A 24,250-nucleotide genomic window follows, 5' to 3' on the forward strand; every position below is an offset into this window, starting at 1 on the left:
AATCCTCCCACACACACATTTTCCCCTGAGACCAAGAGGGAAGCATTCGGGGGCTGAGGTTTCTTTCATTGCCGTCTTATTTTTTCAGACTGCAAAATATCTGCTCCAGCGACAAAAATCCGGAATCGGTGGAAAACGAGACGTTAAAAGAGAAAAGTTCCACAATAAATCACGATAATGAACCGTGATGTCTAACGTCCTCGAGAGAGAGAGAAATAACAACGTGATGACCGAAGTGAAATTTAATCGTGTCACCTCTCATGAATGCATTTCGGTAATTCCAGGTGTGCACAATTTATAATCCCCAAAACGGAAAATTTACCTCACAAACTCCTGCCCAGGCTGCGCTACGGGGCCGTTACACAAACCCAATCAGTGTTAATACACCTCACAACTTCAAATTGCTTTCTTGAAACTGTCTTTTTTTTCCCTCCTCCACAAATGAAACAGTCTCTCGTGGCGTCCTGTGGGATTCTGTTTCATTCCTGTTGGTGGAATAACATTTTGATTAGAAAGCGGCGCCCGGGGCAGCCGGGATCATTTCCTTCCTCGCCTGCTCTCTCATATCTGCTCCTCTCGACCGGAAAGAGAGAGAGAGAGAGAGAGAGAGAGAGAGAGAGAGAGAGAGAGAGAGAGAGAGAGTTAACCTGCCTCTCTGATAGCTCGCTCGGCTCAGGGATAATATCCCTCCAAGCCGACTGTCTGTGTGACATTTTCACCAAATCTCAACTGGCCGCTGACTTGAATGCTAAATGAATCTGCAGGACCATGAAGGCAGATTTGTGTCTTTTTCACACGAGCAAATTTCTTGTCTGTAGGTAAATTATCTCCAAATCTTTGCTCTCAATTAAAAAAAATTGCGATTTTTTTTTTTTAAATGCTCTCAAAAAGAAATTTGCTCTCTAAAAAAAAAAAAATCCTCTCAAAAAAAAACTGCTCTCCCAAAAAAAACTGCGCACACACAAAAAAAACTACGTTTTCAAGAAAAAACCTGCGCTCTCAACTTGTCCCCTCGTCATCTTTGGAGTACCAGAGACACATTTGTAGGATCAAGTGTGTATTTTACGTTAGGGAAGTTTTTTTTTGGAGAGCAAATTTTAGTTTTGAGAGCATTTTTTTTTTTAGATAATATTTTACTTTTTTTAGAGCGTTTTATTTCTTTATTATTAGAGCTTTTTTTTTTAAATTGAGAGCAAAGATTCGGAGATGATTTACTCACAAACTAGAAATTTGCTCGGGTAAAAAAAGACACAAATCTGCCTTCATACAGGACGACATGTTATCTGTGTGCGAGTCTCTTCCTCTCTGGACCCGGAGGCGGCGAGGATCTGAAGTCCTCGCCGCCTCCGGCCCGACCCCCCATCCACCTCCTGGAGGTAAAGAAGAGAAAAAAGATCCTCGTGCTCTTCTGCCGCTACTGAGATGTGCAGCGTGTCTGATGACAACGCTGTAATAAAATAACACAAGGACCTCTGCTGCCTAATACATTCGCACATTCAAATCCACAGGAGAGAATGCTGAAGGTGAGTATTCACTGGGAGCCGGTGCACCTGAGCAGCAAAGAGGGGACGTGAATGTGCACAGCTGCAAAAAGGAAGTCGAGAGTAAAACCCTGGTGCTGAGGCGACAGCACCACAGACTCTCTGCTCATGAACGGGCTCGTTTGCAGCACAGACTGCGAGTGGGCGGAGTCACCCGGACGCTTTCGAGGCCTCCGGTTCGCCATCTTGGTTGTTTGCAACCAGACGTGACACCAGAGGGCGGAGCCGAGGGCGGAGCCGAGTAAAACCGACGCAAATGTTCCCGTGAACTTTGATGAAGTTAAACGCCAGCGTGAGAGGGTTCAAAAGCTGTGAGATAAAAACACAGACGACACCCAGACGCCTTGGTATCGACCTGTCAATCACCAGTAGCCCCGCCCTCAAGCACACTCTGCCTTACGGCCAATATATTGTACTCTAAATGGGACTCGTCACCTTCTCGTGTGAGAAAAGGCTCAAAAAAACTCAAAAGACTCTGATGACTGAAATACTCGAGCGGGTATTATGAGAATATTCTCTCTAAACACTCCTTTTCATTCATAATCTCTCGCTCGCTATTCCTCCCTGCGATCAGCTGACTGTAGGACGTCACTTGAAACGAAGCAACCGGATTCAGTTTCCCTGCAGCCGATCACGTCGCTGCTGTCAAACTTTATGCTCCTCTCTGTTGTCATTTCAGCTCAAAACCGGGTGCGACCCTCCTCCACCCTTCATCACCTCCAGTCAGCATCACGTGCTCCTCATCCATCAACTCCCTTCATCACCATCATCATCATCATCAGTGTCTGGACTCCAGGAGGATTCAGCCTCATCTGCCCTCAGCATCACTTCCCCTCCATCATCCTGCTACAGGATGGAGTCGCTAAAGACTTTCTCTATTAAAATGTGATCCATAAGTAAGTATCTCCTGATTCAACGATATTTACTAATTTATTCTTTCTGTTTGGCAGCAATGGAGTTAAAGCTCGAGGGCACAATGGGTAGTTGTGTACCAGCGTTGGGTCGACATTTGTGTTGCTAATTTGCCGTAATTTAAGTTGATTGTTTCTACATTTTAAAGTGGGCACACCTTGTCTCTGTTTTTAAAAAGATTGCATCCAGGTATGTTTTCATGGAGCGTATAAATAAATAAATCAATCCCCTTTATCCTCTATCCCTTAATAATGATTATAAAAGACATATGTATTAAAACTAATACAATGTGAAAGGTTCTTCTCTGAGGTCAGCCTCTTTGAAGCAAAACATTGAGGATTAAAAGCATCTCGGAGACGTCGACTCACCAGACACTCGAGGAGCCGGGCTGGACGAGATATGATGATGAACAGCTTTTTTACCAGCTCGATGACGAAGGTGAGCTCCGGACTCTCGGAGCGCTCGTAGGCCTGCGAGACAGACGGGGGTCAGTCGTGTGTCGGCGGCCATATTGTTTGTTCGCGGCGCTGGACTCACGTCGTTCAGCAGCTTCTCCAGGTTCTCCTGCAGCTCACAGAAGTAGACGCTGGTGATGAGGCCCTCGCGCGACTTGGTCAGGCAGTCCCTGGACAGCTCCTCCACCTGGTGGTGGATGAAGCTGAGGACGCCGTCGGCCAGCGGCAGCACGCTCTCCGGGCAGTAGTTGTGGATGAACTCCGCCAGCCGCTCCTCCATCTGAGCCGTGGCCTGACGGAGGACAAGATGGCGGTTAGCAGTCAGTCGCTACGTCTCTTGTTGCCAGGACCGAAAGGTTTTCCGCGGCCGACGCATCAGCAACACCTGCCGTCGCTGAGGCGTCAGCCGTGGTGCACAATCCAAACGTGTGTGTGTTGTACAGCTGTTAATCGATGCAAACAAACAGCTATTTCAGGTATGCAACTGCTAATTAACCTCCTCATGATGGCGGCGAGGATGCATGTGATGAGCTTTTATTCGCTGTCCTTAAAGTGTGCAATTGTGTGTGTGAAGCCTTGTTAGCGCTGCTTCACAATGCATTACTGCCACTGGTGAATGAGCACATGATGGTGTGAGTGTGTGTGTGTGTGTGTGTGACGTACATTTCACTCTTCATAGACAACAGTGGTTTCTCTCAGACATAACGTTGTGTGTTTACCTCCTGGCATATAATCCGAGCAGGCGGCTCAGAGGAGGTTAGCTCGTGGTTAGATTACGCCCCCGGGGGCAAACGTACGGACTTAATTGATTTTGTGCTCACGATCAGTGACTCATCGGTCGGGTCGAGCGTCTCAGGCGTGGACGGCCTCCAGCAGGTCACCGCGGTGTCAGCGGCTCACCGAGAGCGGTGGGATCAAATCCCCTCCCCACCGAGCGCCGTCGTTATGACGGAGGTCAGAGGAGAGCGGCGAGCCTCTCCGACGGTAACGAGAGACTCAGAGATGACAGCGTTGTGCAGCAGGCTCAGCGCGGACGACAAACAACAAAGGCCGTGTGGTCGGGAGCGAAAACCGGGACGGGATCCATCGCTCATTTCTAAAGACTGGGTCACGACCCACAGGAGGGCCTCGGGAAGGTCGCCGGATGGATTTCTGCCATCGTCTTTTATTCAAGGTTTATATCTGCAGGACACCTTCAAGTGCTGTTCTGATAGTTGCAGCTCACGCTCACGACATTGACTCTTGTGTGAAAAGGCTCGCGGTCCGTCTGCTAACTCCACCTGAATGTATTTATGTGTGTTATGACATTTACAAAGTATGCAACACACACACAGAGGTTTTCTCTAACAAATGCATAAAACAAAGTTGTTATTTATCGTTTTAAAACGCTTCTGCTTTATCTGTTCAAGGTAAAATATAAAGGAAAGTGGAAATTTGAGGAAAAACTATCATGAAAGTTTGTTTCTCTCGAGGTCCAGAGAAGGCTCGGTGTGATCTGGGTCGGGATGCTTTGTTATCTTTAAAAACTGGGTCCCTTCGCTTCCTATGTAAACACATCAGCTGTCTCTGATTGATAGCGTTGTTTACTTGATGTTCAGGGAAAAGTTCTGGTACCAGCCGTTACAAATAATGAACACATCCTGTGTCGTTATGCAACAGAAGAGTCCGCTGTCTGCATGCAGACTGTCTGCGTGTGTTTGGCGTGTGCACGGACGCAGAGGTTACACGTGTGTAACCTCTGTGTTCGCGTGGGGCTGACCTTGGGGAAGCGCTCCTTGTAGACATGGTTCATCATCACTATTTCATTGTCGTAGCAGGATGGCGAGCGCCCCGGGCTGCAGGGAGACACAGAGCAGCAGCGTGATGAGCGGCGCCGACGGAGGAAATCAGAGACGCAACTCTGTGTTTTTCACTTGAATGAAGGAAGAACGTCCATCCTGTCTGGACATTATGCAAATCCAGCCATCTGAGATTCAGCACACTCGGTTCCTCTAATGGATCCTGTGCACCGCGTGGGGTACGGACGCCAGACAGGCACAAATATATCAACACAAGTACACTTTCCTGCACACAAAATCAACATGTGGCAGATTAAAAAAAACCCTCAAACAGCAGTGAATTCACAAAAGCCTGTTGGGAGAAGACTTCCAGTGGAAAAGATGAGCTATGAATAGAAATAATGAGGCATGTCAAGGTGCACAATAAAGGCTTTCTGTAAACTGAAGTCACAAGACGGGAGATTATCTAGGGCATGAAGCTTAACATGAAAAGTGCATACTGATAAGTGGTGACGCGTCGAGGCTATAACGGGCGTGGTTGGAGGCGGCGTGCGCCAGAGACCTCCGCTAATGGAGAACCTGCTGCGCTCTGGAGAGGCTCAAAGACCTGCAGGGCGGACTGATACCGATCCAAAACTAGTGGTGGAGGTAGAGAAATAGATTAGCAGCAGGACGGTCATGGTGGCGGCCATTTTTATGTGTACCAGCGCCATTAGACTGTTGTGAGCTAACTGCAGTTTAAACTAGAGAAACGCACTGAAAGAGCAGTGATGAGCCAGAGGAGTAACAACTTGTTTAAAAGTTACTGCTTCTTGTTAGAGCGTAGAAAAACACACGGTGGGATTAGCAAGCTAGCTAACTCGCCAGCTGTACGCTAGTTAGTTAGCTAGCTTGCTAATTCCACAATGCGTTAATGCAATGTACATACATGATACTTAACTAGCAGCGTCCATTTATTATTGGTTTTGGTCTTTTCATGAGACTTATTCTTCATTAATATTGGCTCCACTTTGATGTATTCCAACATAAAAATGCAGTTTGCGAGTAAGTTATACTCCAATGTGATATATACGTTGGATACTTCAAGTACTACTTACATTTATTTCACACAGCCTTCTAGTGAATTTTGCAGTACTTCTACTTGTAATGGAGTATTTTACAGTGTGGTACTTAGTAAAAGGATCTGAATACTTCCTCTACTGTTTGCTAATGAGTGATAATAAACCACACACAGTATTATGCACTAATGTAAATGTAGATTTACATGAGCAGTGTTTTCAATCAGCCTCATTCAGAAATGAAAGCATACGTCTTCTTCAGTGAAATGAAGAGGTAAAGAACAGCGTCTCTCCTCGCCGCTGCAGAAAATGAAGCATCCAACAGTCCTGACAAGAACATAATGGAGCACACACAATAGCAGGTGAATTATCCAAGACAAAGGCTGGTGCTCCAGATAAGAGATTGAGAGCCTCTGCATCTCCTTCAAGGCAGATTGAAGTTGTTCCTGCACACTCATTTTCCCATTCATAATATTAAAGGGCAGCCTAATGTCCTTTCATGTAAGCTTGACATGATGCATTTTGATTGCCCTTGTTTATTCCCTCTTCACCGAACAATCTCCACAAATCAACTGCTTCTGCAAAACAAAGGCTGTGTACAACGTTGGCACCGCCTTCTGGAGTCAAAACAAGCCCAATGAACAATGAATCCTGAACGTTTTGCATGAGCAGAAAAATGTCCCAGCGCAACGTTTCTGTTGCGTCAGCGACTTCCTCCTAGAAAAGCATCTCAGTGCATCGTCCTCCTTCTCTCAGGGAGGAATCGCACATGGGGAAGTTGACCCGGTGCCAAGTTGCTCCCGTTCTTTCGCCCGTGACCCCGGCATGCGCGCTCGCTCTCACCTGAGGCTTCGCGAGCGAGGGCGGACGTGCGGCGAGCGCCGGCCCCCGTCGTCGTCCGTGATGCTCTCGGTGCTGCCGAAGTGCTTGGACAGGAAGTGCAGCTCGTCCATGGTCGGCTGGAAGGGCAGCTGGTGCAGGCGCTCCTGGGACGAGCTGGACGACTGCAGAGAGAGAGACCAGCGAACGGGAGACGAGGTTAATGAATAGTTTACAGGTAAAACGAAGAGAGGACGACGAAGATACCAAAGAGCACCTTCATCGACGCGGCGACGAGAAGAGAAGAAAGAAGAAAGCACAAAGTGTACTGTGAGTGGGTGGAAAGAGCTGAAACTAAAAAGCGACTCACTTAAAAAAACAAAAGAGAAAAATATCCAGAAGGAGTTAGTGTAGGAGGACAAAACACAACGATGTGGACTGAAGAGCAAAAAGACTGCAGGGAATGAAAGAGTCACTCCACCTCAAGTTGACTGGGGGGTTAAACGGCTTTAAACAAAACGCTTCTCTCCAGAGCAGGAGGAGGAAAGAGCAGCCTGGATCAATGGGAGGCTTAATGAACACGTCTCCAGTGGCCACGCAAGGATTCCTGCAGCAAAGATCCATGAGAGGCTGCGTTCAGGTCGCCCGCAAGCTGCAGGAAAGCATGTCGTGAATGCAGTCCGGTTCAATCAATTAATAATCAATTAAGCAGCTCCTTGGAGACGCAGAGGGTCAGCGGACTGAGGCACATGCCACAGGATGTGAGGGATGTGTCATAGACACAACATTTAATTAAAAACCCTGTGATATCCGTCTCACTCCTCGTGCTTGTGTACTGGTGAGCAGTCGCCTCTGAGTCACTCTGACTGAAGAGAAGCGCGGCAAGTCAGAGGAAATGTACTTTTAGAGAGTCTTCATCATCATCGTCATCATCATCAGGAGTTATTTGTTGATGACGGTGGATGCATGATCTGTCAGTGAGCTTCAACAGTTCCGTCATCTCTTCATGCCTAGCTTTTATTTGCACATATTTATGTACTAACACAATCATACGAGTGTAACGTGACTGTTTCTAGCGTTTCCTCCCACACGGTAGAACTGACTGTGGAACTAGTTTCTGTATGTTTTCCCTAAAAATAAACATGTTTGAAGCATCCTTTTTTTCCAAATTCAATCATTATTTGCATTTCTGTGTCTCATTATTATTAAAAATAATGGTCTGTTCACCAATTAATTTGTTTTAATATTCAGTATGTCACTGCAATAGATGGTGCACAGCTGCTTCACGTGTAGAAGCTCCATGCTTCATTTGAGGAACATGGCCTTGCTCTGGTGTGAAACTGTGTGTGTGTGTGTGTGTGTGTGTGTGTGTGTGTGTGTGTGTGTGTGTGTGTGTCGAAGCAGCCAATCAGCTGCAGAGTTCATCACCTCACAGACATCCAGAAAAAGGGAAATTATCCCCGTGTCGTACGTGATGTTCAAGTGTTGCCTTCACCCCGTCGCCTTTTACCTCTCCACCTCCTCCAGCTTCTATCCGTGTGTTTCCTCCACTTTCCTGCATACATTTGGTTCTTATCTACACCTTCATGTAACACACACACACACACACACACACACACTCATCTCCTCCTTTCATCTGCTCTGTTCAGTATGCAAGGCTCCTGCTGTAACTAATCAAGCGAGTAATGGCCCGTGTAAGAACCAGCAGAGCGCTGAAACCTGGTGGAGGCGGGTGGAGGCGGGTGGAGGCGGCCGGTGGGACCGAGGCCGCCGTCTTTCAACTCATCGACCGGCAAAAAGAGATCAATGAGTCTATCGGCGCTGTGAAGGAGGCGCGTCGGGAGGAAGTCGGTGAGAGGAAATGATGCGTGAAGAGCAGCGGAGACGCAGAGGAAGCCTCGGCGCCGTGGACGGAGTTGGATTACGAGTCGAGGCCTCGCCTCCACCTGAGCGCCGCCAGGGTCCAGTTCTCAAATGGACTATTTACCAAATGGGCCTTGGCAGAGTTCATTTCTCTGAGTGAGTCTCTTATGCTTCACTCAGACAAAAAGGGAACATTGTTTTGTTTTTTCGTCGCTCTGTTTGCTTCCAAACAGGTTTCACTTCCAGCTGCACTCGCTCTCATCCGTCTCTGGCGTCCCTCTTCACCTCCATCTCCGCTCTGGGGATGGAGCACTGGAGGGAGGAGAAGTTACTGGAACCGGTTGCATTTCATTTCCATTATCCGTGCTCCACTTCTGCTTCTTACCCCGGAGAGGCCGACACCTAAATCAGGTCGATCATATCTTAGCAACTGATGCGCTATTTTTAGTTTGCGTTTACACATGAAACATGTTCTTCAGCGATAAAAGTGCTTTGAAATAACCGGCTGAGACGCACAGCGGCGAGTACAAAGCGAAGGAACACGTGTGTGTGTGTGTGTGTGTGTGTGTGTGTGTGTGTGTGTGTGTGTGTGTGTGTGTGTGTGTGTGTGTGTGTGTGCATTTAGCTGAACGCGCGGCGTGTAATTGTCTCACAGCGGAGCGAGACCAAAGTGGAACGTGCAACTTTTAGAACATGAATTTCAGAAGCGGGATCGCACGCGCTGATTTAATGCGTGGAAATATATGCAAATAAATTATTTGAGGGAGATGCATATTCATGCAGAGGACACAAAAACCCTGAGTCATCAACTCAGCAATAGATGGAAATAACTTCACGTACATTTTGGGGAGTTGATTTCATGACTACGCAGTTAATTTATCAAGAGAGAAAAGGCAGATCCCATAATTTAGAGTTCCTCTTCTCCGGTTCTCTCTGGAATTGAAAGAACATGCAGTGTTTGATCTTCACGGGTTTTCTTTGTGACATGAGGGAACCTTAAGGACCAGAGTTTACCTCTGAGCACTTTGAAGTGGACCGCCGCTACGAGCTCTGGCATGAACCATACGGGTGTCTTTAATCGAGGGAGAACCCTTTCTTGCTTCCTGGTATAAAAGAGTTTTAGCTAGAACCAAACATGAAGGGTTAACCTTAAAACCATCGGTGATAGTTACACGCAGAACGCCCTGCAGAAGTTCTACAGAGAACCCTTCCAGAAACCTCTCTGGAGGCTGAACCCAGGACCTTTCCACCTCGTATGGGTGCAATCAAGAACCTACGGGCTTCTACCAAGAACCCTTTATGTTCTAAAGGTTTCACCTAGAACCCCTCCAGGAGATTCTCTTCAACAGCAATCTTTGAAGAAGTCCTTCTTCCAAACAGGATTATGTGGATGAAGCAGGGTTCTTGAAGGAACCCTCATTCCTACACAGAACCCTTGAAGCAATCAGAAGCAGTCCTTCATGAAGAACCCGTTTGGAGCCCTTCGTCCTCAGCGTGTACACTCTGGTGTGTGAGAGCTGAAGTTCAGTGTTACAAGGACACACTCGGTGAGAACGCACAAGCTGCACGAGAGATGAAGGACGTCATCGTGACGCTCGTGAGCTGCTGGAGAGAGAACAAGGAAACACACTCTCCACGTCACAGCGCTGCAGGTTCACTTTGACCGACCGGCTCTCCTGGTGATTCCTGACTTTTGTCCTCCAGACAGACAAAGTGAGCCACAATGCCGATAAGCAAATGCAACATGAAATGATGACTGGGAGCTTGTGTGGCTCCAGCTTACCGTTGAACTGGGTGTATTGGTGCCATATCCCGAGGAAGGCAGCGACGCCAACGACCATCTCCGACCATCAGCCCTGGAGGGAGAAACAGATGAAAGCCGGAAAAGGGATCAACTCCAATCTGGGTTTCTATTTCAGTCCCAAACAACAGCGACGCTGACGCGATCCCACCACCTTCACTTCCTTTTTATCCAATTACACGTTTGTTCCCTTTGCCTCGACTCTCCCTGCAGCCTCGTCTGACACCTCTGAGTGATGAGAGGACAACATTTGGGCAAAGCTCCGGCACCTCTCCTCCTTCATCTGGGTCTGCCGTCGCTCAGACGGCCGTGTGGGTGTGGGTTTGTTTCCCCGGAGAGGTTTGTGTTTGTGTGAGCGCGTGAGGGTGGAAATAATCCTGGATGGCGACGCCGCTCGGCCGCTCGGTGCAGGTGTGACTTATTGTGCGAACAAAAGGAGGGATGCCAACCTGCGAGAGGAGGCGAAGGAGAAGTGGGCGGGGCCGCTCGGCGAGAAGTTGCGCGGGCTGTCGAGCGGACTGCTTCCTGTTGAAATGCACGAGGACGAGCAGAGCAGGAAGCACACAGGACGGGTTAGTGGGAGGGAGGAGAAAACCAAAAGCCATTTTATCAAGAAGACCAGGAGGGGGGGGGTTAAACGTTGAGTCATTGAGACACTTAAAACTTCCCAATTACAGAAAACGTGCATCTGTTGTACACTGTTATGTAAAGTGACTTTAGAAAAGCACTACATAAATAAAATGCATTATTATTATTACAACTAAATTACTGTATTGATAAATTAAACAATCAGCTAACTTGACAGTTCACCCCAAAATTTAAAACTCCTATTTTTCCTCTTACCCGTAGTGCTATTTATCTGTGCTTATCAATACTTATCAATGAATATCCCATTAGAAAAACCTGAACATAAAGGCAGAAGTGTGCTGCTGCCACAGTGACCTATGTGTCCGGGCAGAGGGGAGTGCGGCCGCGGCAGCGTGGGCGACGTGCTGGTCAGGATGAGGCTCTTCCTGTTGCTGGTTCTGCAGCTGGAACACAAAGCAGAACAAAGAGCACGTCAATACACGTCTTCACTCCACTCACACACACACACACACACACACACACACACACACACACACACACAGGTTGATGAAGAGACTGTGCCTCTTGGCTTTGAGCCGGTTTGCTTATTTGTGTTCTTGAGTAAATGCATAGCTACAGTAGAGTATGTGTGTGTGCTTTTATATGTTGAGGGCAGTGAGTCTGCACGTGTGTGTGTGTGTGTGTGTGTGTGTGTGTGCGCCATTATATAGGCAGGCCATAATGTAGGACTTTATTGATGTCCGCCCACCCACAGGGGAGAGCAACGAAGCAACAAAGATTTTTTTTTGTTGTAATTTCCTCTCGGTTCGGCCGGAACGACGGCAGCTGCCATGAAACATGAAGACATGAGAGATCATGTGACGGAGGGATGGAGAGACAGCCGGAGAGGAAGAAAAGGCCATTGTGAGGAGGAGGAGGAAAGGGGGGGGGGGGGGGGGCAGGTACGGACCACGACGAAGGCCTGAAATCACAGAACCACAGAAGGCTTCCTCTCTCCTGCTGAGAGCCGTCGGCGCTCGCTGGCTCTGCGTCCAGCTCAGCCTTGTTCATGTGATGTATTGTCACCGGATCAATAATCTATATCCTCCCCCCTCCCCCCTCGTTTTGACGCCAGCACATCAAACCCCGGTGGCGGGGCGCCGGCCGAGGGGGCGCTGGTCCTCGAGCTGGCAGACCGGAGGGAGCGTGTTGTAGCTTCTGGGTGGAGGCTGCAGGATGCTTCACGCTGCAGCTCCGGTCCTCTGCTTTCCTTTCTGTGTCACACTTGTCTTTGTCTTCCAGCATCGCCACCATCGCTCGTTCACTTCAGCGTACGCTTATCTTTTGATTCATCGCATCTACGGCAGCGTCTAACGCTCCAAACCTCACATTTAATACCCGCCTGCCCGGCTCCTGTGACTTTTTTCCTTCTTTTTCTTATTCCGTGTCTTTTCCTTTTTCCCGCTTTGTTCCCGTTCTGCTTCATCCTTCCTCGAAATGAACTCTCCGAGTGATGAATAATTGAAACGTGTGAAGTCCAGAGACCTCGCTCTTCCGCTCTCACTCCCCTTTTCAGGGTAATAGAGTCGACTAAACTATTAAAAGACAGTAACAGAATGAAAACCCACCAGGGCAGAGCAATCTAATCTTCCCACAAAGCCAGAAGCCGCTCCAGCCCGTGTTTTATAACGTTGTTATCTTAAATGAATGCTGTAAAAGGGCATCTTGCCCAAAGCATTTTGTACTGTAAAAAAAGGAAAAAGCTTAAATAGCAGCGCTGCTCTTTACGCTCACGAGCAGCAAAGTCAGACTGATGCTGCTCATGTTGCTGCCACAGAGGAAGAGGAGGAGGAGGAAGAGGAGGAGGAAGAGAAGAAGAAGAGAAACAGATGAAGAAGAAGAAGAAGAAGAAGAAGAAGAAGAAGAAGAAGAAGAAGAAGAAGAAGAAGAAGAAGAAGAAGAAGGAAAACAGACGAAGAAGAAGAAGAAGAAAAACAGAAGAAGAAGAAGAAGAAGAAGAAGAAGAAGCGTCTGAGATCTCTGACATGTTTTACTCTGTTATTCTGGATCAGGACTGAGTTTTGAGTCTTTTACAAAAAGAGGGACTTTGGGCCTTTTTACAAAATATTAAATAGTAAAATGTATGAATGTATGTATACATATACATATATACATGCATGTATATATATATATATATATATATATATATATATATATATATATATATATATATATATATACATATATACATATATATATACATGCATGCATGTATATATATATCTATATATATATATATATAGATATATATATATATGCATGCATGTATATATATATGTATATATATATATATACATATATACATATATATACATATATATAAATATATATATATATATATATATATATATAACATATATATGTATACATATACACATATATATATGTATATTATATATAATATATATAATATACATATATATGTACTCCTACAGAATAAAGAGTGAAGCATCAGAGGAGAAGCAGGTTATTAAAGCTGAAGCTTCATAATCCAGAGTGAAGGTTACAGGAGCTGAGAAGTGATGAGGAGCAGACTCACTGGACTGAGGAGCAGAGGAGATAACAGAGTTGGGAGTGTGTGTGTGTGTGTGTGTGTGTGTGTGTGTGTGTGTGTGTGTGTGTGTGTGTGTGTTAATGTGACTTTAAATCGCTCTGTCACAGTAATGGTCATGCAGCCTGGGCTCATCCTGCCTCAATCTGACTAAGAAGGTGTGTGTGTGTGTGTGTGTGTGTGTGTGTGTGTGTGTGTGTGTGTGTGTGTGTGTGTGTGTGTGTGTGTGTGTGTGTGTGTGGAGTAGAGCGATAGAGACAGTCAGTATGCTGCACATGGCCGTTTATGATTCATAAATCTGGAGCCGTGTCTCGTTCTCGGTCAAACACAAACACCTTGTCGGTTTACAGCCAGCCGGCCGGCGCTGCATCAGGCCCCGCCCCCTCTGCCGCCAGCCAGTGCTCTATCAGGCCCCGCCCCCTCTGCCGCCAGCCAGTGCTCTATCAGGCCCCGCCCCCTCTGCCGCCAGCCAGTGCTCTATCAGGCCCCGCCCCCTCTGCCGCCAGCTAGTGCTCTATCAGGCCACGCCCCCTCTGCTGCCAGCCAGTGCTCTATCAGGCCACGCCCCCTCTGCCGCCAGCTAGTGCTCTATCAGGCCACGCCCCCTCTGCTGCCAGCCAGTGCTCTATCAGGCCACGCCCCCTCTGCCGCCAGCCAGCCGGTGATGTTTGCATTCATCCGGTCACACACATGAACACATGAACACATGAACACATGAACACATGAACACATGAACACATGAATCGTGAGCGGCAGAGAGCTGAGAACCAGACGCTCTGCTCTGAAATATTCAAACCCATTCGGATCCAATTTAGCTTCATCAAGACCCAAATTATCACCCGTCCATAATGAACTGACCCGAAGAGGAAGAAGACAGATGAAGAGGAAGAAGACGGATGAAGAGGAAGAGGGGAGAGGGGGGGGATGTGCGTTGCCGTGGCAACGCATCGAGAGTCACACTCAAAGGAAGCAAACAGTGACATCTCCCACTGTTCCACTGTTTCCCTTCATCTTCCTCTTCATCTGTTTCTTCATCTGTTTCTTCTTCTTCTTCTTCTTCTTCTTCTTCTTCTCTGACTGTTTCCCTTCTTCTTCTTCTTCTTCTTCTTCTTCTTCTTCTTCTTCTTCTTCTTCATCTATGACTGTTTCCCTTCTTCATCTTCCTCTTCATCTGTTTCTTCATCTGTTTCTTCTTCTTCTTCTTCTTCTTCTTCTTCTTCTTCTTCTTCTTCTTCTTCTTCTTCATCTCTGACTGTTTCCCTTCTTCTTCTTCTTCTTCTTCTGTTTCCCTTCTTCTTCTTCATCATCATCTTCATCTGTTTCCCTTCGTCTTCATCTGTTTCTTCTTCTTTATCTTCATCTTCTTCATCTGTTTCCCTTCTTCTTCATCATCTGTTTCTTCTTCTTCTTCATCTTTTTTCCTTCTTCTTCATCATCTGTTTCTTCTTCTTCTTCTTCATCTGTTTTCCTTCTTCTTCTTCTTCTTTTCTTGTTCTTCTTCTTTTCTTGTTCTTCTTCTTCTTCTTCTTCATCATCTGTTTCCCTTCTTCTTCTTCTTCTTCTTCTTCTTCTTCTTCTTCTTCTTCATCTTCGTCTGTTTTCCTTCTTCTCCTTCTTATTCATCTTCTTCTTCCCTTCTTTTTCTTCTTCTTCTCCTCCTCCTCCTCCTCCTCCTCCTCCTCCTCCTTCTTCTTCTTCTTCTTCTTCTTCTTCTTCTTCTTCTTCTTCTTCTTCTTCTTCTTCTCCTCCTCCTCCTCCTCCTCCTCCTCCTCCTCCTCCTCCTCCTCCTCCTCCTCCTTCTTCTTCAGTGTTAACTAAACTAAGTGAAGGTGAGCATGCGACTGGCTCCGCTCTGACATCATCTCTCCACAGCGTCGTGAGTCAGAGTGTCTGCGGCCGAGACTTCGACCGTTTGTGCGCTTGCGAGGGAATGCCAGTTCTATAATCCATCATAATCCATTGTGTAATCCATCACGCAGGCTCAATCTGCGAGTGTGACAGCGGAGCGGCGGCGAGGCGTGTGGCGCTGTCGGTCGCAGAGAGAGAGTGATTCATCGGGGTCGGCGGCTCCTCTGCTGACGGACGCCAGCGCCGATGATGAAGCAGAACAACTTCTAATATGTGAGAGGAAGCGAGTGAGAGGGCGTCGGCCGCGTGGAGTCTGTCACGAGAGGCCAAATGAATCTTCTTGTTCTTTCTGTTTGTTTGTTTGTGCCTCCAGCTGCTCTCAGTAAACAACGCCGTGACAAACAGAGACGAGCGAGAGGTGCAAAGGAAAGGAGTGAAGGAAAGATCTGTTAGTTCATCGACATGATGAGCAACACTGAAGCTGCGTCCTCAGACTGTTAGCTGCTAGCGCATGTGGCTAACGCTCCTCATGAATGTGTCTCTGAGATGTTCATCCTTCAGAGACGCTCCTGCCACCAACGGCATGACCACTTTTTACGGTTTTTGTTTTGGCAATTCAAAGAAAAGCCAGCAAACATAAACCTTGAACACGCCGACGCCGACCTGACGCACGAGCTGAGAAACACAATCTGCACCTCACAGCTGTGCACGCGGCCTGGAACGCTACACACAGCGTCTGAGCTTCTTACAGCTCACACAGTTAGCGACGAGCTAATGAAGACAGCGACGCACTGAGCAGCGAGCAGCCTGCAGGTGTTTCACTCACAGGAGACAATATCGTGCTTCATTAGCTCGTCGCTAACTGATGTGCGTTCATGCATAAGCAATGGCAACAATAAATAATAAATATGTCAATATTGAGCTTCCAGTTTGTTCTTCTCATGCAGCTTTAAAGTTATCGACACATGAGCAGAAGCACGTGAACCCGAGTCTCCTCCCTCTCTGCCATCAGGGCAGTGATTGCAATTCAAATGCAAATGAGTGCGACATGAAAGGTTTTCTGTAGCAGTGTTTACAGGATGAGTGTCAAAGGACAACAACAGAGAAACAGAAAAACCACAAACACACAGATGTGACAGTCACTCCTGTGTGTGTCTCCCTGCTCCAGATATTGAAACCCACAGGGAGGAGAGGGGCGGGGAGGTCAAAGGTTAAATCTGTGGTAATGACTCGTGCAGAAGCTTTGACGAGCAATTATCGCCCTGCAGGCCATCGGCTGGCACCAGGCCATTAGTCTCTCTCACACACACACACACACACACACACACACACACACACACACACTCATGGGGAATTTTAAAAAGCACATTGTCGGTCGCTGAGCTTCCCAAAACTGTCCGAGTGTCTTCTTTCATTACAGCAGCACAAGTAACGCAAACACCAGACACCAGACGCAGGTCAGTACAGCTTCACTCGCCGTGCTCTGCTGCGCGCTAAGCTAAGCTAAGCTAAGAGTTGTTGTGTCGTCTGCATCAGTAACACAAAGCGGGCGGGTTATCACAACTCAGGTCATTGGTTACGATAGTGTTGTTTACTGAACACAACAACACAACAACACAACAACACTGATGCACTAAAGAAACACGAGCGCTCTGACGGACAGAGAACTTGTAAACAAGCAAAGAGTTGAAAAAAAAAAACAGTTTACACAACAATATATATATATATATATATATATATATATATATATATATATATATATATATATATATATATATATGTATACATATATATATATATATATATATATATATACATATATATATATATATATACATACAATATATATATATACTCTTTATTTGAAATTAATTATTTGATTTAATTGATGATAATTTAGGATGGAAATAAATAAGCATTTGTTTGCCTCTACCTTTCTCTGTTTTTGTATATTATATATTATAGTATAATAATAATATTGTCTTATAATGATTGACTGAATGAAACGCAGAAACAAACAAGCCCAAAGCAGAAGTGAAACATATCATTTTGTTTGTAATAAAATGATATGTACACGCGACGACAGAAAGAAGTTTAAAGTTGACGCAGGTACCCACCTGTCACTCAAACTTTATGCCTTAATATGATTCAGACAGCTGATGTCTGTCAACATGCATCTTCCTTTAGTGTTGAGCTGTAGAGACCAACAGTGTTGCACCAGACATCGTCAGGTTTATTTCTGCTGTGAAGTTGGACATTTTAATCTGAGGTTGACTCACTTTTGGAGGCAGCCTCTAGTGGCCATTTGAGGAACTGCAGCTTGGTGTGTTTTTGCAGCTCCCCTCCATCACCTCTTCACTTCATCTGCTAGCAGCAGCTCGATGCTAACACGCTGCTGTTCAGCCGGTGTAATGATTACAATGCTCTGTATTTTACATTCTTGTGCAAAATAGCGACTTGTGGACACTGAACATTAAAAAGAAACTGGATTCTGTTCTGAACTTGACATGTTTCATTTTCATAAAAGTCACTGAATAAGAAGAAAGGGAGCTGTAAATGCATTCAGCTGATGGATGTTTTTATGATGCTTACTCATGATCGTCTTTTAATTGAAAACCTCTCTCACAATCTCTCGTTATCTGTGTTCTCCTTTATGAGCAGCGGTATCTTATTGTACTACGCTTCTTTGGCTCTTTGGTAATTACTTCCTAAATGACTTCTCTCTGTTCCTCTCTGCTCGTGAAGCTCTGTCCACAAAACACAAAGGCCTCCGGCGGGTTTGTATTAAATCTTAGCGCATTCATTGTCACGGGACGGCCTCCGATGAGAACGCGGCGGCCATTAGCCGCAGAGCGGATCCATATCGAGCAAAATCAATGAAAGGAACGATTCAGAATGAAGCTCATGGTGAGAGGACGTTTCTCTGGTGCCGGATGGTACCGGTGTGTGTGTGTCGGACCAACAGGGTTCATCCGTCTGCATGCACATGTGAGTCGGTGAGCAGCAGACTATTAACTGTGTGTGTGTGTGTGTGTGTGTGTGTGTGTGTGTTGTCTGTCTGTCAGTGAGTAGTGTCAACTTCTGCTCTATAAGTGCTGACTCACAGGGCACAGAGGACACCAGACGCTCCTGATGGTTACAGCATCGATCTGACCGGGCTAACTTCCTGTCAGGTGACCTCTCTCTCTCTCTCTCTCTCTCTCGCTCTCTCTCTCTCTCTCTCTCGCTCTCTCTCGCTCTCTCTGGACCTCTTAAAGGCGAGTGCATGTTTACAACTGTGGGAAATGGGATGGGATAAATTGCTACCCCTTTAAAAAAGAAGGAGAGAAAAGCTTTCTGGACCAACATGTCAGTGCATCATCCTATTACACAACATCTGATGTCCTCACTTGCCAGAGTTCGAAACATCCACCAGGATGTGGACGGATCCCAAACCCAGGCTGGTGGGCAACGTGAGCCACGTGGGCAGACGGATCACATATGAGGCCCTCAGAGGGATGATTGAGTGATGCTGACGTGCAGCCGATGAAACGCAAACAGGTGATGTGAAAAACAAGGAAGAAAAAAAAAGAAAAGAAGCCGGCAGAGCTGATGAAGGACGAGGGGGAACGAGGAGGAGGACGTGCAACGGCGGCGTCTTGGTTTTCGGGGTTTGCTGCGGGGTTCATCACATGGCTCCTGTTGCTATGCAATGTAGCACAAAGAGACATAAATAGAGGCTTTTTGCATCATCGTGAAAGAGACGCTGAGCTCGGAGGGAGAAGAGACAACCAAAAACAACTCACAACCATGGCCTCGGGGTTGTGCGAGGCAGAAACAAAGTGTAGTAAGAGAATGAGGTGGAGAAGAAGCAGGCGGAGAATGGAGGTCAACGTACGTTCACTGAGTCATCCAGTCTGTCAGCGCGATAGAAAAATAGCAGCAATTTTGACAATTCCTGCCGTGACTGAGGTGCAATTCTCAGTTTGCGAGAGGATAAATAAATGAGATGGGCCGTGTGCTTTGTTGTGACTCTTAAGCGCAGTGACAGGTTATGTAATGAGAGGATAAGTGAGCTTGTTGTGAGACTGAATAAAAAGTTGTCTGGCAGACTAAGTAGCTGGCTGCTTGAATTACCGACCAATTGGGTGGATAACAAACGTTGGCAGACGTTCAGACTGTATTCTGGCTCGCGCTGACTTCATAGCGCGGGGGGGGAAGTAGCCGACTGATAAATAACAAAGTTGACACTGAAGTTGTCGTCTTTCCGACCGGCTTCTTGACGACGCACACCGATGCCGCGTGATTGGCTGTTTGGCCTTTCTGATCGGACGCTAAGAGGAATTATGAGCTTTCCCTACGATGTGAGTGAGTGGATGAAGCTTTGCGTCGTTCAATGGACTCACTTAGCGGCCGGCTAGTTCGCTAGCGAAGATACTTAAGTCACGATACGATATTATCACGATACTTGAGTCACGATACGATATTATCACGATACTTGAGTCACGATACGATATTATCACGATACTTGAGTCACGATACGATATTATCACGATACTTGAGTCACGATACGATATTATCACGATACTTAAGTCACAATACGATATTATCACGATACTTGAGTCGCGATACGATATTATCACGATGCTTGAGTCACGATTAATCAATTACCAACTAATCAGACACCTCCACCTGCACCAGCTGCACTTTCTGGACTGTTGTTTCCTGTTTTTCTGATTCCTTAATCTCTTATTTTTTTGGTCTTTCTTTTATATTTGTCTTTTAATATCGAGCTTGTGCATTGAAAAGAAGTACGGAGCGCAGAATCCGGCATCAAATGTACATGTATGTGAAAATGTACATTAAAGATGATTCTGATACGATATTATCACGATATTTAAGTCACAACGTGATATTATCACGATGCAATATTATCACAATACTTGAGTCACGGTACGATATTATCGTGATATTGCGATATTATCGCACAACTGCGATTCATTGATTATTGCGATATATTGAGATGTATTAACTTTTTCAACTGCAAATTGTCCCCAAAGGAAAACTTTGTCAATATATTTATCTATTTATCTTTTCTTTTATTTAAGAAGATAAAGTTTTCAGTCTATTTATCTCACTTCAATCATTTTTATTGCTGCACAATGGGATTGTCAAGCAGACAACGTTGCACCTGACAAACTGAACTGTCTACAATGCAACGTCAAAATATATATATATTATTCTCGGACCCAAAAGTTAAGAATTGATATAATAAAAGATTGATCCTCGGCCTCTGTATCGATACAACACACCATGCTGAATCAACTTTTTCCCCACCACTCCAACCTAAACGTCTCTAACCTCAACCAACAGGCCTCATCAGCTCGTGGTTATCAGTATCACTGCGGCGCCAGAAAGTCATTAAAACCAGACGGCTCTGATGTTCCCGTGTTGGACCGACTCTTCACACCCGTGACGGCGATTCAACTCACCAAAGGAGACCCTGACATGAATTTTAACGTTGTTACCAGAGATAGACACCGCGGCGCGTACATGGAAGACAACAGGACACGATGAGCCTCCAGACGACACATCACTGCCTGCACACCGAGGCGATGGCGGACGTCCTCTAAAGGTGTGAAAGAGCATCCTCAGGCGAGCGACGCGTCAGGGACCATGAGGCGGCACAAAGACCGGACCCTTCTGCAAGTTCCTCTCTCTCTCTCTCTCTCTCTCTCTCTCTCTCTCTCTCTCTCTCTCTCTCTCTCTCTCTCTCTCTCTCTCTCTCTCTCTCTCTCTCTCTCACCACGATCGTGACATTTCACTCTGTTCCCGCCGGTGACCTTTGCACACAGCAAATGATCCGCAGCCATCACCTCATTCAGAATGAAACACTTCCCTCGCTGAGCAGCGCTCATTTGCATGAGCGGGGGCGTCTCGCAGCATGTCTAATAGACATTAAAATGATTTAATCTCATAATGGATAACACATATAGATCCACAACCAAGCGAGGCCGCCGCTGCTGTCGCCGAGAGGGAAGTAAGGATGGAGATGGCGGTGGGACGCTTCACTCAATATAACGTCCGGCGTAACACTACCAGACTTTAAACTGTGACACTAATGGTTTCAAACGAGCGCAGCTCGATGCTTCAACTGTAAACCAACAGCTTTGACATTCTGGGACCGGATGATGATTTACTGAGCGGTTTGGTGGCAGGAAACGCTTCGATTTAGAGCTTTTTGACGACTTAACACGACGGTGACATCATGGGTAGAGAGGTCAGAATGTAGACCAACTAACACATGCACCAAAGGCAAAGCAACTGAGGTTCGGACGTGCACATGCACTGCAGGAGCCGGGGATCGAACCGCCGATCCTCTGATGAGGATTAGCAGGTGGGTTTTAATCCTGATTAAACACGAACAGATTTGTCTCACATGGAAAATAAAGATTTTCAGCATTAAAAGCCTCTTCGCCTCGAGGCACAAGCGCCCGAATGCAACACGGTACAAACATGTTCTTTTTAAATGGAAGACGTAATGTTCCTTCAATACTTCTGCATGTCGGGAATCAATATTCAAAGACGCATCTTTACGCTCACATTAGCAATACGGGACGACGCTGCGCTCCATCGTCCCATCAGATGAATAGATAAGTGGGTAATTATCATGAATCCATTCATGCAGCACTTCAATATGCATCAGTAATGTAAACTAAGAGCATCTCATGCGTGACTTACTGCAGGAACAACAGAGAGTTTTGGAGGCCACGCATCGTCACGCTGGTTCCCATAGTAGAACTTTAAATCATTGCAGAACTTAAACTCTGCGACAAACACACGTTTATGATTCTTACACGTTTTATTCAGCAAGATAATCTTGTTGATAATCAAATGAACACCACTTTTAGGATTGAATGAAATCTTAAGCTTCAACCTTCTAACCAAAACCCCATTAAACATTGACTTACACCGAGGACCTGCAGGAGCAGAGCGCTGACTCATCTACAGGCTTCAGGACTCGTTCCTGCAGACCTGCAGACATCGTGTGCAACGACATGTCCATCACAGGCCCTGAGGTCTGCAGTCACAGCGGAGCACAAACACAAACTGACTCCAGGACGATGATCTGATTTGCCGTTTGTCATTTTTCTAAAAGAATGACTGACTTTAATTGAGAGGTGACAACGATGATTGATTAATAATGTTATTGTTCACCGTTAAAGACGCAAATGTTGATTACAACACACAACAAATGCATGTGCACAGCTGTTGTTGTTGTTGTTTGTTGCGTAGCTGTCCCTTTAAGTCCAGCTTTACCCAAGAAGAAGACGTTTGTATTGTTGCATTCATGAATCCGGTCATGCACCAGAGGCTCGTTCTCGTTCCTTCCTGCTAGTTAATGAAGTCCTGACATGCCTGAAGTCCCTGCTTTTCTAAAGTCACGATAACTCATGAGGACGAGCTTCTGCATGGACTGTTACCAACGAGGACCTGAGCCTTGAACTTTACCTCAAGCCGACTCTGGAACAAGCCCAAGTCATTTCATGCGGGCTTCATGTTGCCTGTAGAGGAGATGTCGTGTATCTTTGTCAGCGCAACATCCTTCCAAGATAAAAGCACAAACAGTCTGTGTGTTTTGGTTGAGGCCGGCCTGAACGCCGGCCAGTAACAGATGGCGCTGTCATGCAACCAACAACAGGACCAGTTTTTTTCTTCTGCACGCCGTCTTTCCCTGAGCAGCACCACGCTGCCTCCTTCAAAATATCCCATCATATGACCGTCGTCCTCCTCCGTCCGTTCCTGCGTTCACCTCACGGGGGGAAACAGTATGCAGAGAGCTTCATGCAGTGACCTCTGAAGGCCGTAACACAACACTGAGTGTGTGCTCCTCTGCTGATGCCCTGGTGGATCATCGTGGTACCTGCCTCCACTTACAGGCTGTCAGGGTCCATCCTCATAATCCATGCTCCAGTGTCAGGCTTCAGACAGCCTCAGCTACCTGCCACAAGGACAGGAGACGAGTGCGAAATGAAGCGAGGGTTGTTTTGGTGCGACTAAAACGCTTTCACTTAGCACGTCACGTCCTGTCATTAGAAGCAATGAAAACAAAATCTATGTGCTGTGCTAAGAGTCCAGGAAAGAGAAAGCATGAAGCTTTTCCTTCTTCTAAAGAAACCAAAACATGTTCTCTGTGTGAGTGGGATGAAATGTCCCGTGTGTTGCTCACGAGTGGGATAATTTGCACCGTGCATCATGTACACAGTGTTGTGAGTGGGATAAAACTGTAGTTCATAGATATATATATATATATATATATATATATATATATATATATATATATATATATATATATATATATATGTATATGTAAACCTCACCAGTGTGAGTGAGATGCACATGAAGGCCTCTCTTGACGGGTTTGTCTTCCGTCAGGAGCTCAAAAGCCGAAACAACAAAACCAGAGCGGTTCACCTTGAAGTGAAGGAAGGAGACGGAGAGACGGAGCGTTGAGCGTCGCGTCGATCCTCCGTTGCTCTGGATCGCAGGCAGAGACTCTACCTGACGCTCTGCTCTTGTTTGCTCTCTCTCTCTCTTTACTGTCCTCCTTTAGCTCAATCTGTTTGGGAGTGGGCACAAAGCCGTCTCTCTCTTAATTGCTGCAGCCCGCCAAGAAAACACACACATGCACTAATAAAACAATGTGCACACACACACACACACACACACACACACACACACACACACACACACATATTTATAACCCAGAATTAGAGATGGGTTTTGTTGGAAGCGTTTCAGCACCAACACACACAAATACCTTCCTTTGAGAAATGGAAACTTCCCTTTTTGTTCTACTTAGAAAAACACAGTGTGGACACACTCTTACAACACTCTTTAAACACACATGTTCTAGTGTAAACACATTCGCTCTGCATGGGGGGGGGGGGGGGGGGGGGGAGAGACAGAGAGAGAGAGAGAGAGAGAGAGAGAGAGAGAGGGGGGGGGGGTGTTCGT

The 24,250-nt window shown here is 46.3% G+C and overlaps 1 protein-coding gene across 3 annotated transcripts in view; it reads right to left on the bottom strand.

The window, feature by feature from the left end:
• Positions 1 to 24,250, bottom strand: part of LOC137799636 (microtubule-associated serine/threonine-protein kinase 1-like) — a 61,712-nt gene that overhangs the window by 22,226 nt on the left and 15,236 nt on the right. For 2 of the 3 annotated variants that reach the window (XM_068596454.1, XM_068596453.1), the window contains exons 3-9: positions 11,170 to 11,258; positions 10,677 to 10,752; positions 10,210 to 10,282; positions 6,588 to 6,748; positions 4,668 to 4,743; positions 2,991 to 3,200; positions 2,822 to 2,923 (exon numbers count right to left, since the gene is read on the bottom strand). In XM_068596454.1, the coding sequence (XP_068452555.1) occupies positions 2,822 to 2,923; positions 2,991 to 3,200; positions 4,668 to 4,743; positions 6,588 to 6,748; positions 10,210 to 10,282; positions 10,677 to 10,752; positions 11,170 to 11,258 (787 nt within the window). Of the gene's footprint in view, positions 1 to 2,821; positions 2,924 to 2,990; positions 3,201 to 4,667; positions 4,744 to 6,587; positions 6,749 to 10,209; positions 10,283 to 10,676; positions 11,259 to 24,250 lie in introns of those variants that run through there. The other variant, XM_068596452.1, reaches the window with a different exon arrangement.

Source organism: Clinocottus analis, unplaced genomic scaffold (assembly GCF_023055335.1).
Source record: "Clinocottus analis isolate CAN_PGR_092001 unplaced genomic scaffold, fCliAna1.0.p SCAF_37, whole genome shotgun sequence".
Lineage (NCBI taxonomy): Eukaryota > Metazoa > Chordata > Actinopteri > Perciformes > Cottidae > Clinocottus > Clinocottus analis.